This window comes from Microcaecilia unicolor, chromosome 7 (assembly GCF_901765095.1).
Source record: "Microcaecilia unicolor chromosome 7, aMicUni1.1, whole genome shotgun sequence".
In the NCBI taxonomy this organism is placed as follows: Eukaryota; Metazoa; Chordata; class Amphibia; order Gymnophiona; family Siphonopidae; genus Microcaecilia; species Microcaecilia unicolor.
The window spans coordinates 118,787,078-118,807,027 of record NC_044037.1 but is presented as its reverse complement, the minus strand read 5'-3'; the positions used below and the strand labels follow the sequence as shown (position 1 = coordinate 118,807,027).

General features: G+C 47.0%; 1 protein-coding gene across 3 annotated transcripts in view; it reads left to right on the top strand.

The window, feature by feature from the left end:
* CCDC189 (coiled-coil domain containing 189) overlaps nt 1-8,088 on the top strand; it is a 132,604-nt gene extending 124,516 nt beyond the window's left edge. For all 3 annotated transcript variants that reach the window (XM_030210511.1, XM_030210513.1, XM_030210512.1), the window contains 3 exons: nt 6,542-6,614; nt 6,798-6,884; nt 7,745-8,088. In XM_030210511.1, the coding sequence (XP_030066371.1) occupies nt 6,542-6,614; nt 6,798-6,884; nt 7,745-7,929 (345 nt within the window). In that variant the 3' untranslated portion in view covers nt 7,930-8,088. The remainder of the gene's footprint in view (nt 1-6,541; nt 6,615-6,797; nt 6,885-7,744) is intronic.
* Nucleotides 8,089-19,950: the final 11,862 nt, after the last annotated feature.

The window sequence follows — 19,950 nt, the reverse complement described above, 5'->3', positions numbered from 1 at the left end:
TCCGACAGAGAGCGGTATAGGGGTGGAGGAAGAACCATGAGAATGTACTCTGAAGGTACGATGGGAGAGATAGGAGGAGAACCAGGAGAGGACAGAGCCCTGGAATCCAAAAGAGGACAGTGTGTCAAGAAGTAAGTTGTGATTGAAACCAACTAACATGCATTGTAAAGCACCACCCTTACCCCCTGTTATAATGTAGCACTCATGTGGGCCCTGGAAGATTTTGTATAAATCAAATGACTCTCATATATGCAGCAAGATCGTCACCTCTCCCTGTCTACTGGTGTAAGAAGAGAAGGTCAGGTCTCCAACCTGATCTCATTACAGCTTTTTCTGTTCCACTCACTGAGCTAGATCTCTTGTAGGAAGACTATATCCATGCCCTATTTTTTTTCAAGTACCCAACACTTTTGTGCATCTGAATGGTGAGTATATCCCATCGATATTTAAGGTAATTTATTTTAAGATTAGTCAATACCTCGTTTCCAAAAGGTTTGTCTACCTAAATTCCTCTTTTTTATAAAATACTTCTTTAATTCAGTCTTCACTGAGGAAGATGTGGGGAAGATACTAGTGCCAGAAATAGTGTTGAATGCTGATGAGTCAGAGAAATGGAAACAAATCTCTGTCAACCTGGAAGATGTAATAGGGCAATTTGATAAAGAGTAACAAATCACCTAGATGGGTGGTTTACTATTTGAGTTTCTGCCAGGTACTTGTGACCTAGATTGGCCACTGTTGGAAGCAGGATACTGGGCTAGATAGACCATTGGTCTGGCCCAGTATGGCTATTCTTATGTAAAATAAACTTTGCAGAGCTATTAGTAATATCTAGCCCAGTATCCTGCTTCCAACAGTGGCCAATCCAGGTCACAAGTACCAGGCAGAAACCCATATAGTAGCAACATTCCATCCATGTGCATTTCCCCTCTCCCTTCCATTCTTGTGCAGCCTTTCCCCCCCCCCCCCCCTCTCTGCCCACCTATCCAAGTGCAGTCTTTCCCCCTCTCCCATCAATTCATACAACCTTTTCCGTTCCAGCACCTCTCACCCTTCCCTCCAGCAGTTCCGCTCCCTCCAATGGGACCAGCGACTATCTCGCTCCAGCTCCAGCCCCCCCCCATGGGTCCAGTGCCTTTGTCCCTCTAGGACCCTCCAGTCCAGCACCTTCTCCTCCCGCTCTAGCCCCTTCACCTCCAGACCTCCCCCAATTTGGCTCCAGCACCTCCGACCCTTCTCTCCAGCAGTCCCCCACCACAGTCCAGCACCTCTCTCCCTTTCCTCCAGCCCTCCCCATAGGTTCAGCACCTCTCTCCCAGCCCCCCATGGGTTCAGCACCTCTATCCCTTCCCCCCATGGATCTAGCACCTCTGTCCCTTCCCTCCAGCTCCTTTCCCCCCACCAGCACCTTTCTCCCTTTCCTTCAGCCCCTGCCCCTCCCCTCAGATGGGTCCAGCACCTCTCTCCCTTCAGCTCAAGCCAGCACCCCCCTCCGTGGGGACAAGAGCTCTGTTTCTGCCTGGTTTATTTTTAAAATGAAGCATGGTACCGAAAGATTGGAGGGTTGCAAGTGTAACACCAATTTTTTAAAAGGGTTCCAGAGGTGATTCGGGAAATTATACACCAGTGAACCTGACATCAGTGCTGGGCAAAATGTAGAGACTATTATAAAGAACAAAATTACTAAGCATAGACGTAGGCATAGAGTATTGAGACAAAGCCAACTTGGATTTACTCAAGGGAAGTCTTGCCTCACCAATCCACTACATTTCTTTGAAAGGGTAAATAAACATGTGGATAAAGGTGAGCCGGTTCATTATTGTGTATCTGGATTTTCAAAAGGAATTATGACAAAGTACCTCATGAACAACTCCTGAGGAAATTAGGAAGCAGGGTCCTGTTGTCGACTAAGAACTGGTTAAAAGAAACAGAGAGTAGGATTATATGATCAATATTGTCACTGGAGAAGGGTAGATAGTGGGGTTATCCAGGGGTCTGTGATGGGACCACTGCTTTTTAACATATTTATAAATGATCTAGAGATGGAAATAACTAGTGAGGTAATTAAATTTGCTGATGACACAAAGTTATTCAAAGTTGTTGAATTGCAAGAAGATTATGAAAAATTGGAAGAGGACCTTATGAGACTGAAAGACTGGGCAGCCAAATGGCAGATGACATTTAATATGAGCAAGTGCAGACGCAAAGTGATGAATGTAGGAAAGTGGAACACAAATTATAGCTACATGATGTAGGGTTCCACATTAAGAGTCATTGCCCAGGAAAAGGATCTAGTTGTCATCGTTGATATGTTGAAACCCTTTGCTCATTGTGCAGTGGTGGCTAAGAACACAAATAAAATGTTAGGAATTATTAGAAAAAGAATGGAAAACAAAAGTTAGAATATTATAACGCCTTTGTATTGCTCCATGGTGTGACCACACCTCGAATACTGTGTGCAATTCTAGTCACCACATCTCAAAAAAAGATAAAGTGGAATTAGAAAAGATACAGAGAAGGGTGACGAAAATGTCAAAGGGGATGGGATGCCTTCCTATGACGAAAGACTAAAGAAGCTTGGAGCAGAGACAGCTGAGGTCTGTAAAATACTGAGTGGAGTGGAAAGGGTAGATGTGAATCTCTTTCCAAAAATACAAGGACTAGGGACATGTAACGAAGCTACTAAGTAGTAAATTTAAGACAAATCAGAGAAAATATTTCTTCACTCAATGTGTAATTAAACTCTGGAATTCATTGCCAGAAAATGTGGTAAAAACAGTTGGCTTAGCAGGATTTTAAAAGATTTGGATAATTTCTTAAAAGTCCATAAGCCCATTATTAAGAAGGATGCTTGGGAAAATCCACTTCTTATTTCAAGAATAAGCAGCACAAAATGTGTTTACTCTTTTGGGATCCTGCTAGGTACTTGTGACCTGGATTGACCGCTGTTCGAAACAGGATACTGGGCTTGACGAACCACTGATCTGTCCCAGTATGGCAACGCTTATGTTCTAAAGCCTCCCAGCATTGCCCATTCAAGTGCTTTTCCCCAGAACAGATCTCATGTCTCTATCCCCCCCCCCCCATTTCTATATTCCTTCATTCCCCTTCTCTCCCACTGCCTACTACCTCCCCCCATGGGTGTAGTTTGGGGGGCGAGGGGGGCAGTGCCCCCACAAACGGCTTGCCACCGCCTGCATTGCCGATCGCCGATTCCATGCAACCCCTCTCTTCCTCCTTCCCTCTGGCGCTGCAGTCTTCAATCTTTCTGTGCTCCCGGCAGCGTTAGCGATGTATACACGCTGCCTTCGCACTGCCCCAGAAGCCTTTTCTCTGCAACGTCCCTTGGTCCCACCTATGCGGGAATAGGAAGTTGAAGAGAAGGTTTCCAGGACAGACCGAAGGCAGCATGTATACATCGCTAAAGCCGGGAGCACAGAAAGATTGGACAGCTGCGCCAGAGGTTGGGTAGGGGATAATGATCCCAGTCCTCAAAGTATGCTTGTGGTTGCTTGTGCGCGGGGGGGGGGGGGGGTACAGCCCAGACTGGGAGAGGTGGGGCACAGCAGAGGGAAGGAGCAGGAGATGGATGGGACTGGGAGGGGTGGTGAGCAGAAGGAAGGAGCAGGAGATGGATGGGACTGGAAAGGGTGGTGAGCAGAGGGAAGGAGCAGAAGATGGATGGGACTGGCTGGGAAGAGTGGTGAGCAGAGGGAAGGAGCAAAAGATGGATGGGACTGGGAGAGGTGAGACACAGCAGAGGGAAGGAGCAGGAGACGGATGGGACTGAAAGGGGTGGTGAGCAGAGGGAAGGAGCAGGAGATGGATGGGACTGAGAGGGGTGGTGAGCAGAGGGAAGGAGCAGGAGATGGATGGGACTGAGAGGGGATGTGAGCAGAGGGAAGGAGCAGAAGATGGATGGGACTGGGAGGGGTGGTGAGCAGAGGGAAGAAGCAGGAGATGGATGGGACTGGGACAGGTGGGGCACAGCAGAGGGAAGGAGCAGGAGATGGATGGGACTGGGAGTGGTGGTGAGCAGAGGGAAGAAGCAGGAGATGGATGGGACTGGGACAGGTGGGGCACAGCAGAGTGAAGGAGCAGAAGAGGGATGAGACTGGGAGAGATGGTGAGCAGAGGGAAGGAGCAGAAGATGGATGGGACTGGCTGGGAAGAGCGGTGAGCAGAGGGAAGGAACAGAAGATGGATGGGACTGGGAGAGGTGGGACACAGCGGAGGGAAGGAGCAGGAGATGGATGGGACTGGGAGGGGTGGTGAGCAGAGGGCAAGGAGCAGGAGATGGATTGGACTGGGAGGGGTGGTGAGCAGAGGGCAAGGAGCAGGAGATGGATGGGACTGGGAGAGGTGGGGCACAGCAGAGGGCAAGGAGCCAGGAGATGGATGGGACTGGGGGGGGGGGGAGAGAAGGGAAGAAGCAGGATGTGAAATGAGGGATATGAGAAAAAGGGCAAGAAAAAAGGATGATGTGGGGAAAAGCTAGAACTGAACATAATTTAACTCTTACTCCTTACGATTCCCAATGTGTCTATCACACATTGACCTTTACTCTATCATAACCTCACTCTGTATTTGTTCAAACCGGTACTGGCGATCGCCTCTATGGTACTATATACTGTAAGCCACATTGAGCCAGCAAATAGGTGGGAAAATGTGGGATACAAATGTAATAAATAAGTAAACGGTTGAGACATAAGGTGAATGACCTGGAAGACTGGAGAGAGGATAAGAGACATTGAAAAGGGATTGGGGTACTGGTGAGGGGTATAGGAGAAGGGGATAAGTCTTTGAAGGGGGTTGAGTTAGGGTATAAAGGGGTTAAAAAGATGGTGAAAGATAAGTTGTTGGGCATGGGGTGTAAGCTAACAGGCAGAAGAGTGGTCTTGGAGGCAAGGGAAGGAAAGAGAGCTGGGATTGATAGGGTGATGAGATGCAGTGGAGGGTAGATGAGGGCAAAGGGGGTGCGTACAGAGTATGGGAATGGGGGACTAATGAAGTAGGTGAAAGATGGGGGAGGAATTTAGGAGACTGGGTAAGGGAGAGACAGAGGGGGGAATGGAGTGCTGGAGAGGGAATGAGGGAGATGGTCAAAGCCAGTAGGTAGATGGATACTAAGGACAAAAAAGTGAGAGAAAAGTGGGGGGGGGGGGGGGGGGGGGGGGGAGTAAAATGAAAGATCAGTGCCAGACAAATGCAGAGAAGGACAGGAAAAAGACAAGAGAAGAGTGAAGAAATGGAAAAGTCAACCAGGAAAAGAATTTAGGAGAAGACTGTTACATGGAAAGTGGAAAAGAGAATGGGACCAGACCAACTAGAAAAATAGAATGCTCAGACAACAGAGGTAGAAAAGAAAACATTATTTTTATTTAATGCTTTTTAAGGACTAAGATGTGCCTGCTTTGTGAAATGTACATTTTTTTTGTTGTTGTATTTTGTAGAGTACAGGAGAAAATACATTTCTGTTTCTCTTTTACCAGTATTTGCACTGCTTACAGAGTCTGACTTTCTTGAAGAGATCTATATTTCAGTTTTTGTGGGCATGTTTTTTGTGGTTCCCTATTTTGTATCACATGAGGGTCTGTCCATGTTCTGCATATGTGACTGACGTGACGGATTCTGCTAGCATGTAGCGTTTGCCTAGGAATGTGTAACAGTCCAGCTTGTTACAGTTTTCCAGTAGCAGGTATATTGGTGCTCTAGGGTCCAGTGTAAAATTTGTAGCACTGTCTTTTCATAGGTGGGTTAAGACTGTTTTGTGTTAAGTTTTCTGTATAGGTTTTGAGTGTCTTTTTGTAAGGTTTTGTGTTATTTCATAAAGTGTCTGGCCCGATTGTTTTTGATATGCTGGCTTCATATTCAGCATTTTAGTCTGGTGCATGTGTGTTTTCATTGTTATTATTAATAGACATAATGAATATGTATGAGATGTATATATGCAAATAAATATGCAAATGTGCCAAGCCACACCCTTTGCCCCCCAAATGAAACAGTCAAACTACGCCCATGGTCCCCCCTATCCCTCACCCCTTCTCTCCCACTTACTGCCATATCCCATCTCATCTGGTCACCCCCATATGCTCTTCTCATACATATAATCTCACACATACATTTTCCCCATTAACCCTATACCTGAGTTCCTTTCCCCACCATTCTAAGAAAAGCTATAAAGAATCCCATTCCTACCTGCCTTCCCCGCTCCCAAATTCCCCCTCCAATAGACCCACATGCAGTGGACAGTGAGTTTAAATATCAAAAACTCAGGGTGGCATTATGGGCCTAAAACTTAATTGAGGGGTGTGGAGGGAGTATCCACGCCTGAAAACTTGCCTAGAATGTTTAATACTTTTGCACTGACATGCTTCTGTATATGTGTGTGTGTGTGTGTGTGTATTCAAACACACTTGCCCTGCCTAGAAACATTTATATGCACATTTTGCAAGTACCTCTCTTTCAACAGACCTATCTGTGCCACAGAGATGGGATTACGTTTATCCATGGATTTCTGACATCTTGTTTCTTGTTCAAGGTCCGACTAGATATTTCCCTGTCTTACTGTGGCCTTTCTGAGTCCAAAATACAACTGAAAAGAAATGTCTCAGGTACAGGAAGAAAATAAGAAGCTCTTCTTTTGATCTTTAATTCTAACAAACAGTCCTACCTTCATCTAAAAGGAGTTCAGCTATGGCTGTAGGGCAGCTCTTGCCATATCTGATTCAGTCATCAAGACTTGCTGCAGGGAATAATTATGAAATCTCTTTAAGTGGATGATCTTTGTGTTGCAGTGGAACCAGGGTTTGATGATTCAAGTAGCCCAAGGGAGAAAGAGCAAGCCACTGCTGTTGCTGAAGAGGCAGCTGAAGAAGATGAAAGTAAGATACTAAAGGGAAAAACTGAGGGGTCAATATTCAACGTGATTTAACAAGCCAGAAACTACCCTTGGCCAGTTAAATTTCCTGTTCAAGGCTAACCGGTCATTTTCAGCGGCGGCATAAGTGCCAAACTCAAAACCAGCTATGTTGGAAGCACTCCAGGGGCGGAGTGAGTACATGGCCAGTTAAGTGCTGATATTCAGAACTTAACTAACCAGGTTAACTGCTTAAATGGGACTGACGTTTATGCTGTCCTATCTTTATATGGTAACCCCAGAGCCGGATAAGTGCCGTTTGTTGCACTTAACCGGCTCTGTGTTAGCCAGCTCTGCAAACCTAGAAATTTAAATCAAGTGCCCAAACTGGCTCAGCATTGAATTTTCAGCTGGTACCAATCAGCATGGTAGAACACTAAAAAAACTCAAGAAAAGCTCTTGTTGGCACAAAGGAAGTGTTACAACGAGCCCTATCAGTACATCTGAGAGACTGAGATCCTATGCCACATACCCTGATTTAGGCAAGGTCCATTACTGACATGGAGGCATATTTTCAAAGCACTTAGCCTTCCAAAGTTCCATAGAAACCTATGGAACTTTGGAAGGCTAAGTGCTTTGAAAATATGCCTCATGGTATATACAAAACTAACCCATTTGGAGACTCTGCTTCAAACTATCCCTCTCATGTACTGTCTGGGCAGTATAGCAGCATTCAAATGTCATGAGATGCTATCATAACAAAGTTAGATTGATACAAAGCACTGTCACTGAATTAACACAATGACATCTATCAGGGTTCTGTTCCCTCCTCCTATTCTGTATGTGTGGTTTTATTTTATTTAGATTTTTTTTTTTTTTTTACAGGCCCCATGGCACCACTGAAAAACTACATAAAAGCACAGCTAGCACTGGAAGTCTCCCAGCTGCTTTCAATTGTAGAAGAAAAGCTGCTTGCTAGTGAGCATAATTTCAGTTCCAAACTGGCATTGCTAGAAGAACCATCGAGCACCAAAAAATCCCACGGAGGCAGCAAGGGAAAACGCAAGTGATAAACTCAAGAGAACCAGAGGAGGTTCTTACCTGCATGGACAATTAAGAGGGAACAGTTAACAGATTATATATCTTATACAGAATGCAAAGATGAAGGTGGTGCTAGTGCTATGTGGTTGTGGTCTTTTAATTAAAAAAAAAATGCTGCTCTGGTCTTATATGACGCCTCCCAGTTCTCCTTGACTGATAAGATAGACAGTACAGGAACAGCTTTGGTGGCAAAAGGGGGGCAAGAAGATGAAGCGTAAGTTATACTTGTAGACAAGCAGAGCAAATTTAGGAACGCTTTTTGATGACATCATCTGTCAAAGCTAGGGTGCTTGGAGAACCCTGCTCCAGCTTGAATTTTTTTTTTTTTAACTTAGCAAGTTTGCACAAAGATTCCCATTTTCCCCTCTGCAGCCTCTTTAGGCTACTTATTCTTCCAGCTGGACTGGATGCAGCTTCTTCCCCCAACACCCAGCAGACATCAGTAAGTTTTAATTTGTTGACTTTTTTTTTTCTAATCGGCGTTATAAGTACATCAGTATTGCCATACTGGAACAGACCAAATTTCCATCAGGCCTGGCATCCTGTTTCCAACAGTGGCCAATCCAGGTTACAAAGTACCTGGCAAGATCTCAGTACAATACATTTTATGCTGTTTATCCTAAAAATAAGCAGAGGATTTTCCTCAAGTCTATTTTAATAATGGCTTATAGACTTTTCGTTTAGGAAGCTATCCAAACCTTTTTGAAACCCCGCTAAGCTACCTGCTTTTACTACATTTTCTGGCAATGAATTCCAGAGTTTAATTACACGTCGAGTGAAGAAATATTTTCTCCAATTCGTTTTAAATGTACTACTTTGTATATTCATTCAAAGCTAATAGTACCTTAACACTAGTGTTAATCTACACCACTACTAATTGTTACTTTGGTTTGCATAGGGGCAGTAGAACACCTTTATAATTAGAGGGCCAAACAAACCAATCTTCAGCCCCCCTCCAAACTCTTGTTTCTGATGCTGTGTTGGACAATATATGAGTATAGCCCACCCTACTCTGCTGCCTATAGTTTTGCAGCTCTCATCAACCCTTTGGGATGGCAGCACTGCCAGTAAAAGTTCTTCCCTCAGCCACATCTAACCTGCTAAGCTCAATTTAGACTCTTGGGGAAATCAGCTTTAGTGGCTTCTGCTGAGTCCTCAAGAGTAGTTTCTCTCTTACCAAAAGTAGGACTAGAGCTGCAATCTTATTCTACCTTCCTCATTACTTTCTCCTCCTACCACCCACTAAATAGCTTCTAAAGTTGTTTCCCTTTCTTCAGAAAAGAGAAACTGAAGCTTTCAACAATAAGGCTGCCCTGCCTTTTGCAGGCTTTAAAGATGATAGTTCAGGAAGTAAGAATCAGGACAAGTTGGCTAGCAGTTCTTAATACGGTGAGGTTTAAAACAAACAAAACACCATAGCATCCCTCAGGCTGCTTTTCATGCAGGCACATCTAACAGATGAGGAGAACTGATACAGGTTCTGAAAAGCCTATATTTTCACCCCAGCCCTTTAGCAATACTTCTTCTTAAGGGAGTTGTATAGGACACTACTAGCATACGAAGGGAAATCCTGCCACTACTTCAGCGTCTGTTATCTCACTTCAACCTCAAATGACTCTTGTTTCACTGCCTCCTTAGTCTCCCAATTCGGTTTAGGAGAAACTGGTCACCTTATCCAGGGCCGTGCCTAGGGTCTCTGGTGCCCCCCTGCAGACTATCAGTTGGCGCCCCCCCCCCCCCCCCCCCCCCCCGTGTGGCACAAGATGCAAAAGAAATAGGAGCTGAAAGATGCAGTGCATCTTTGTGGGATTGCTGAACAAATAGAGGGTTTACAACCACTTAGCTTTCCGTGCTTTCATGTTCCCAAAATTAGTAATTAAATCTTTGATATCTAACTGGGCACATATATCATTCTCAATAGCAAACATGGCAAGGCTTACAAGCCTTTCTTGCGAAATACTTGATCGCAAATAATCCTATATAATAATTCTCACCTCCAACAGGATGTGCCTGGGACCGTGCCTCCCTCGGAGGTGGTCTGCTAGGCAGGCACGCACTGACGTCAGTGACAGCTGATACCAAAGCAAGGGGAGTTTCTCCCCCTGTGTTACAGCCCACAGCACCTCCCTTCCGCGACCCAGTCGACCCCCCTTCTCGGCGAAAACCGTCCCCCGCCGCCGTCCAGTACCTGTGCTGACGGGGGACCCCAACACCCGTCAGCCGAAGTCCTGTGCTGGCCTTCGTGCCGTTGCTTCTTCAATGATCTTCGGTTCAAGTTCCTCTGCGTGCGTATGATGTCAGATGCACGCAGAGCAACTTGGACACAAAATCATTGAAAAAGCAATGCCTCGAAGGCCAGCACAGGACTTCGGCTGACGGGGGTTGGGGTCCCCCATCAGCACAGGTACTGGACCGCGGCAGGGGACAGTTTTCGCCGAGAAGGGGGATCGACTGGGTCGCGGAAAGGGGGGTGAAAGCGGAGGGACGGCAGAGTCTGGATCAGCGAGAGAGGGAGGGTGGGGGATGGCCTTGCTAGCGCCCGTTTCCTTCCCTTTTGAAACGGGCATTTTTTACTAGTTTTTTATGATTTTTAACTGTGAAAATGATCACTCACCACTTGCCACACTGACAGGAATTGTCAGCAATATTCTTAGAAACAAATTGCTATACATTGCAAAATAAGATAGCAGATGTAAATTCTCAAAGTAGACATATTCCAAACACTAAAATGAAAATAAAATGATTTTTCTCTACCTTTGTTGTCTGGTGACTTTCTTTTTCTGATCATTGATAAGTCTCTGACTAAAGTTTAGCAGTTTCATTAAAGCAAAATATATTTTCACATTTCACAGACTCTTCCCTATCCAAGGAGAATCTTTTATATAAAAACAAACACCAAAAAAAACCAATCAGATTTTCACTTACCAGCTCTTCTACACTACATCAGCTAAACTTCCTCTGAAACTACTGTTGGAACCATCAGCCAATGAAATGGCTTTTAGCTGTAGATATCGGGTTACCTGATAATTATGCAAGCATCATTGCAGTCATGCCCTCCTCTCGGTGTACAAGCTCAGAGAAAACAAAACAAAAACTTTGAACCACTTACAGATTTTAACAATTACACTATTTAGTTTTTATTTCTCCCCAGTCTCACTTGCACACCTCCCTCCAAACCTGGCTGTTCTCTTTAATTTGAATGTTGTTCAAGCTCACCCTGAATGAGAAGTTTGTCCCACACCAAAGACATAAATAGCACTGGTTGTATTCTTTCAAACAACTTCAGCAGAGCCTGCCTGCCTCAGTGAGCACTGTGGTCGAAGAGGGGAGGGCAGGGGAGAGAGGAAAATCACAGTTTCAGGTAAAACATTTTGCAAGTGAGCTGACCTCAGGAAACGGTAGGCGCCCTCCAGAGGTCGGCGCCCCTCTGCGGTGCTTACTCCGCTTACCGTGTTAGCACGGCCCTGACCTTATCTCTTCCTTTGTGTCAAGGACCTTGGGACCTTGTTGTTGTAGGAGTGAACTCTCTGTCTGGATCAGTCACCATTCTAACATGAACCCACCACTACAGAAGAGCAGGCAGAGTATTCCTTTCCAAAGTTTCTGCAGAAGATCTCCAAAGACCTTTTTTTCTTTCTTTTACTCACATTCCAAGTAAAAGAAAGGATTTTCAAACTATTCTATAATCTTGTGGTGCACCCAAAGAAGTTATTTAATTCTCTGAGGACCAGCAGGCTTATAATTCTCACAAGTGGGTGATGCCAACCTGTGTCACCCGGTCTGGGATTTACCAAAGCTAAATGAGAGCTTTGTGGGCGTGTGATGCGCTCCACCGCGAGAATGCGGTCTCAGTTCTTTTTCCACAGTGAGAAGAGGGCATTTTGTTTTACTGTCTCCTCACATCATTCAGTCCTAGAGAGCTTTTTTTTGTGCCTTTCAGCTGTTTTTCATCATTTATTCTGTTCCTGTTGTTGGAACCTCTGTCCTTAATTTTCCTTTAATTTTTTACTGATTTTGTCCGGTTTTAAGTTTCCTTTATTTTCTGGCATCATCAGGTTGCTTTCAGGCCTTGACTTCAGTCGGGAACTTTCCCTTTTCCCATGCCTTGCCCCTTTTTCAGGCACCATTGCATCATTTAATTTAGCCAACAAAGTTTTCCTTCCATGTCCACGAAAGTTCCCTCTGGCTTCAACTTTCCTACTTTCCGCAGGTGACATCAATCCCAATCCAGGTCCCCCCCCACCTCTCCTCTCCATATCCATGTAACCGATCCCAGAATGCCTCCAATCTCATCTCTATTCCCCTTCTCCCCCCCGCTTCCCTCCCCTTCTCGTGTGCCCTATGGAATGCCCACTCTGTATGCAACAAACTCTCCTTCACCCACGATTTGTTCATCTCCCGTTCCCTTCAACTGCTCGCTTTAACTGAAACTTGGATAACCCCTACTGCCTCAATCGCAGCCCTATGCCATGGAGGATATCTTTTCTCCCACACTCCCTGCCCAGACGCACGCGGTGGAGGCGTTGGGTTTCTTCTCTCACCCTCTTGTAGTTTCCAACCCCTCCCCCTGCCACAGTCTCACTGCCTCTCATCCTTCGAAACTCATGCCATCCGGCTATTCTTCCCGACACCACTCAGAGTTGCAGTCATCTACCGTCCCCCTGATAAGCCCCTCTCTTCCTTCCTTACTGACTTCGACGCTTGGCTCACCGTCTTTCTTGATTCCTCATCTCCATCCCTCATTCTTGGTGATTTTAATATTCACGTTGACGACCCATCCAACTCCTATGCTTCTAAATTCCTCACTCTGACATCCTCCTTTAACCTCCGACTATGCTCTACCACCCCTACTCTCCGTAATGGCCGTTGTCTCGACCTCGTTCTCTTCTCTTCCTGCTCACCTTCCAATTTCTGCACCTCAGTCCTTCCTATCTCAGATCATCACCTAATCACCCTCACACTTCATCACCCTCCCCCTCAACCTCGCCCAACTATAGCCACTGCCTTCAGGAATCTCCAGGCCGTCGACCCCCCCCCCCCCCACCCTATCATCTCACATCTCCCATCTCTTCCCTTCCATCTCGTCTTCCGAATCTGTCGACACGGCTGTCTCTACCTACAATGAAATTCTCTCCTCTGCTCTGGATACCCTAGCACCATCTGTCTCTCGACCCACTAAGCGCATTAATCCTCAGCCCTGGTTAACCCCTTGCATCCGTTACCTTCGCTTCTGCACCCGATCTGCTGAATGACTCTGGAGGAAATCTCGCACCCTGTCAGACTTCACCCATTACAAATTCATGCTTTCCTCCTTCCAGTTCTCCCTATTCCTTGCCAAACAGGAATACTATTCTCAATTAACTAATTCTCTTGGCTCCAACCCTCGTCGCCTCTTCGCCACCCTCAACTCCCTACTTAAAGTGCCCTCCGCTCCCATCCCCCCCCCTCACTCTCTCCTCAAACACTAGCTGACTACTTCTGCGATAAGGTGCAGAAGATAAACCTTGAATTCACTTCCAAGCCTCCTCCTCCCTGTGACTTCTTAACCCACTCCCCTAACCAACCTAGCCTGGCCTCCTCCTCCTTCCCTGAGATCACCGAAGAGGAAACTGCTCGCCTCCTCTCTTCCTCTAAGTGCACCACCTGTTCCTCTGATCCCATTCCCACCAATCTGCTTAACAACATCTCTCCTACAGTTAACCCCTCAATCTGTCACATCCTCAACCTCTCTCTCTCCACTGCTACTGTCCCTGACACCTTCAAGCACGCTGTCGTCACACCACTTCTCAAAAAACCATCACTAGACCCCACCTGTCCCTCCAACTACCGTCCCATCTCTCTTCTACCCTTCCTCTCCAAATTACTTGAATGCGCTGTGCACAGCCGCTGCCTTGACTTCCTCTCCTCTCAGGCCGTCCTCGATCCGCTCCAATCCGGCTTTCGCCCACTTCACTCGACAGAAACAGCACTCTCTAAAGTCTGTAATGACTTGTTCCTTGCCAAATCCAAAGGTCACTATTCCATCCTCATCCTCCTCGACCTATCTGCCGCCTTTGACACCGTCAATCATAATTTACTTCTTGACACACTGTCCTCATTCGAGTTCCAGGGCTCCGTCCTCTCCTGGTTCTCTTCGTATCTTTCCCATCGCACCTTCAGAGTATATTCTAATGGCTCTTCTTCCACCCCCATCCCGCTCTCTGTTGGAGTTCCTCAAGGTTCTGTCCTTGGACCGCTTCTTTTCTCGATCTACACCTCTTCCCTGGGCTCGCTGATCTCATCACATGGTTTCCAGTACCATCTCTATGCTGATGACACCCAGCTTTATCTCTCCACTCCCGACATCACAGTCGAAACCCAGGCCAAAGTTTCGGCCTGCCTTTCAGACATCGCTGCCTGGATGTCCAACCGGCATCTGAAACTGAACATGGCAAAGACTGAGCTCCTTGTCTTTCCACCCAAACCCTCTTCTCTTCCCCCACTTTCCGTCTCTGTTGACAACGCCCTCATCCTCCCAGTCACTTCAGCCCGCAATCTCGGAGTCATCTTCGACTCCTCCCTCTCCTTCTCTGCCCATATCCAGCAGACAGCTAAGACCTGTCGCTTCTTCCTCTATAATATTAGCAAAGTTCGCCCATTCCTCTCTGAACAGACCACCCAAACCCTCGTCCACTCGCTCGTTACCTCTCGTCTTGACTATTGCAACCTTCTCCTCGCTGGCCTCCCGCTTAGCCACCTATCCCCCCTTCAATCTGTCCAAAATTCCGCCGCACGCCTTATCTACCGCGTGAACCGATACTCTCATATCACCCCTCTCCTCAAGTCGCTTCACTGGCTCCCGATCCGCTACCGTATACAGTTCAAGCTTCTCCTTTTAACCTTCAAATGCACTCAATCTGCAGCCCCCCATTACCTCTCTACCCTCCTCTCCCCTTATGTTCCCACCCGTAACCTCCGCTCTCAGGACAAAGCACTTCTATCTGTACCCTTCTCCGCCACCGCTAACTCCAGACTCCGCCCCTTCTGCCTCGCATCACCATATGCCTGGAACAGCCTTCCCGAGCCCTTACGTCATGCGCCCTCCCTGCCCATCTTCAAGTCCTTACTCAAAGCCCATCTCTTCTCCCTTGCTTTTGGCGCATAACCACCTTCCCCACTCATGATACCTACACTGACTACATAGTTTGTAACCTTTAGATTGTAAGCTCTTCTGAGCAGGGACGGTCCTTCCCCATGTTAAACTTGTACAGCGCTGCGTAACCCTGGCAGCGCTATAGAAATGCTAAGTAGTAGTAGTAGTAGTAGTACCTGGTGCAACCGGACAGTCTCTGGAAAAGACACCCATTCTTGGTATATGCAGTGTCTTGGGCCCGACTATAGCTCCACTAACTATGTTCTTTGTCTTCACATGAAGAACAGGACCCAGGTTTCCAGAGAGGCTCAACAAGAGAGGATTTTTGGAGCAAAGTCCGGTTCATTGACGTCGGTCATTGCACCGGCATCGGGAGTGTCGGTAAGCATAGCTGCTACTAGACCGTTAGACACTGGGAGTAGTGAAGCATCAAGTGGGTCTCCATATGCCTCGAGGCCTCCTGCTGTACAGGGTCCCTGAGACTGTCCATCATCAGACCCGACCCTGAGTTGACGTGTGGATTTGATGTCCCAGAGGTGCCTTGGTGACACACTTCGGGCGAAGGTCAAGAAGCATCGTAATCAGCTGCCCTCGATGCATGGTGCCAGGAGCTCCAGGGCATCGAAGGATTCAGCACCCGAGAAGCATTGGCGCTGGGAGTACCGCTCCCCGTCCATACAGAAGGTGCCGATGCGTCAGTCTCCCAGCAGCCAAGACCCTGCTCTGTATCGACTTCAGCAGTTCTGCAACCTGCACCTGAGCCAACATCCCAGTTTTTCCCGGTGTCGACCCTTGATGAGTGCATCTGGGCCTTGCTCCCTGATCTGCTGGATGGCCTCTTCAGTGGTGTGTATCGGCATCAGTGGTGCTTGCACTTACCCTGTCTCCTGTTGTGGCCCTGCATGGCCTTCAGCCTGCGATGCAGCCTCTGACACCGATGCCATGTGTGGCCCCCGTGTCGACTGCCACCCAAGCTGGCTCTCCCTTGATGTTGGTGGAGGAAGCTTCACTGGAGTCAAGGCGGGAGCCGACTTCTTGATGTCACTCTTGAGGATGTGGTTTCTCCACATCAAGGCAGGTTTGATCTCAACACTCCCATTGGGAGGTATTGTCTGACACCGAAAAGGAGCGCTCATGGGATTCAGTGGAGGATCCAAGGTACTTTTCATCTGTGAGTCCTATGGAATTCCCTCTGAACCCTCCCCTACACCTGAAAGGAGAAAATCTCCTCCGGAGAGCCTTTCATTTCCATCTTTTGTTAAGGAAATAACTGATGCCATTCCATTTCCTTTAGAAGTGCAGGATGAGCCCAGGGCCATGATGCTTGAGGTCTTGGACTACAAATCTCCTCCTAAGGAGGGTGTGACTGTCCCTCTCCACAAGATACTCAGGGAAGTCCTCGTCAGGAACTGGGAGTCCCCTTTATCGGTCCCTGCCATTCCCAAGAAGATAACACCCAGTACTGGATCCACAGTGCACCCGTTTTGATAGGCCTCAGTTGCCTCATAATTCCATGGTGGTGGAATCTGCTCTCTAAAGAGCCAGGAGTTCCAGGGACTATGCCTCAGCACCCCCAGGCAGAGAAGCTAGAACCTTGGATTCTTTTGGGAGGAAGATATACCAGGCTTCAATGCTTATTTTCCGAATACAATCATACCAGCTCTTCACAAGTGTCCACTTGCAAAACTTGGTGCGCAAGTTGTCTGACCTGGCTGAGACACTCCCTCCAGAGCAGGCCGAGTCAGTTTGCCAGTTGGTCAAGCAGCAGAAGGCGTAATGAAAGTTCTTGGCCAGGGCAATTACGACACTTTTGATGTGGCATCCAGGATTTCTGCTCAAAGTATACCAATGCACAGACTTTCATGGCTGCGTGTTTCTGACTTGGAACATTCTGTTCAGCAGCGATTGGCAGATGCCCCTTGCCAGGGGGATAACCTCTTTGGAGAGAAGGTTGAGGAGGTTGCAGACTAAATCAAAAAACACACTGATATATCTTCTCTCTCCCACCGGCCGCCTTCTGCATCAGCCTCCTCAGCTAGTTGGCCTTTTGGAAGCCAAGGAGGAGTTCTTATTACTATCCTAGGCATAGGTACAACCCTTCAGCTCACCAGACTACTCAGTGCACTCGTTCACATCAACAGCGTGTGCCTAAGGCCTCTGCTGCTCCCCAGGCAAAGCAAGGGACGAGCTTTTGACTGGCTCCAGCAGAGCATAGCTGCAGTAACAGTGTCCATCCCAGATGACTTGGCGGTCAAGGGGAGGTTAAAACGTTTTCACCAAAGGTGGTCTCTTATAACCTTAGACTGGTGGAGGTTTGACAGGGGGCTTTGACAAAAGCAAACCTCTCATGAAGTGAATAACTCGAGGCTGGCCAGAGATGGGCTTACCTTCTACACATTGATGATAGTCAGTCTCGGATATGCCCTCAATTGGTATCTCAAACCTCCAAATTGCCCACCGAGAGCTCATTCATTCAGCTCTCAGGACTGGCAGGTTCTTGTGGAGAAACTCCCCGCCCTTCTAAAGGCCTATGCGGTCAAACCCATTCCACCAGAGGAAGAAGGTCAGGGATTCTACTCTAGGTACTTCCTTGTGCAAAAGAAAACAGGAGGGATATGTCGCATCCTAGACCTAAGGACCCTGAACAAATTCCTAGTCCGAGAAAAATTCAGGATGGTTTCCCTGGGCATCATTCGTCCAATGAGTCAGGAAAATGATTGGCTATGCTCTCTGGACTTAAAGAATGCATATACTCACATCCTGATACTTCCAGACCACTGGAAGTATCTTTGATTTCGGCTGGGAACACATCACTTTAAGTACCACGTCTTGCCTTTTGGCCTTGCATCAGCTCCCAGGGTCTTCACTAAATGTCTAGTGGTAGTTGCAGCATTGCTAAGCAGACTGAGAGTCCATGTGTTCCTGTATCTCAATGATTGGCTGGTGAAGAGCACCTCAGAGGAGGGTGCTCAAGAGTCCATGGGGATGACTATTCGGGTGCTTGAGCTACTAGGGTTCGATTTAAAGTACCCCAAGTCCCATCTCCGCCCTGTCCAGCAATTGGAGTTCATAGGAGCCCTGCTCGATACTCAGATGGTTCAAGCCTACCTCCCCGAGATGAGAGTGGACAAGCTGATCGCACTCACATCCAAGGTTCTAACCTCTCAGCAGGTCATGGCTTAGCAGATATTGAGATAGTTGGGCCACATGGCTTCCACAGTGCACATTACACCCATGACACGTCCTCACATGGGATCAGCTCAATGGACCCTAGCTTCTCAGTGGTATCAAGCCACGGGGAGTCTAGAAGATGTTGGCCAAGTGTCCCCAGAGCTTTCTTCAGTGATGGACCATTTGATCCAATTTGACTCTGGGCTTTACATTCCAAATTCCTCAGCCACAAAAAGTGCTGATGACTGATTCATCTCCCCTGGCATGGGGAGCTCATGTAGATAGGCTTCACACTCAAGGCCCCTCCAGGAAACGAATCTTCAAATCAATCTCCTGGAGCTCCGGGCAATCTGGAACACTTTAAAGGCTTTCAGAGATCGGCTATCTCATCAAATTGTTCTCATCCAAACAATCAGGTTGCAGAGTATTACACCAACAAGCTGGAGGGCACCGGATCTCGCCCTCTGTGTCAGGAGGTCATCCAGATGTGGCATTGGGCTCAACAACATGGCATGTTCCTTCGAGCCACTTATCTGGTGGGCAAAAACAATACCTTGGCCGACAGACTGAACAGGATAATGCAACCCCATGAGTGGTCTCTCAATATGGGCATTGCCTGCAAGATCTGAGCGTGGGGCACCCCCTAGGTGGATCTTTTTGTCATTCAGCTCAACCACAAGGTCCCTCAGTTCTGTTCCAGGCTTCAGGCCCATGAGAGGCTAGCGTCAGCTGCCTTCCTCCTCAGTTGGGGGACAGGTCTATTGTAAGCATATCCTCCCATACCTCTTGTGGGAAAGACTTTGTTGAAACTTGGGCAAGACTGCAGAACCATGCTCCTAGGGCAGCAGTTGCTGCATTTGTATAGCGTGGCTCAAAGCCTCAGGACTCAGTAAAGATTTTCATGATCACTGAGCAGATGTTCCTTGTCTAGCAGAAAATGTCAAGGATTCAGTTTCCCAAATAAAAGAATATTGTTCTACAGTGAAAAAGCTTTCTTCATCTCGAGACACAATCCCAATACCACAGGAGCCAACAATCCTATTTCAAAAAGCCATACCATTAGCAATACTTTCAGCAGTTCTACCCATGAAGAAGATACCAACCTGATTAAAGAATTCACTCAACAGCACATTGCTCAAAAGTTATTCATACCAAGGGAGCATTTGCAATGTTATTTACACCAACTTCCGCTCCGATATTGAAACCAATTTTTGACTACCCACAGGTGGGAGGCAGAATTCGGGATTTTTTTTTTCAAGGCATGGCAAGCAATAACTACAGATCCATAGGTTATCAACAGATAACCTATGGAACACAGATAGAGACTGAATTTCTCAACAAAGCCACACAGAATCTCAACACTGTGTGTTCATACCACACCATTTTAGAAGAACAGATAGCAATATGGCCAGGGGTTTTACTCCAGCGTTTTCTTTATTCCCAAAAGTATTGGGCAGATTTATTTATACATACAGGTTTTTATATATCACCTACATGTTAATGAAAACAATTAATGCGGTTCACAAATGAAATCAACATTCAAATCCTTTTCTTTCCCACCCTCCTTAATAAAACCTTTAACGTTTCCTGGTTACAGATGCTTTTCCCAATTCCTGACCTAGCTTGACCTATTGCAGTGGTTCCCAAACCAGGCCCTGGAGGCACCCCATCCAGTCAGGTTTTCAAT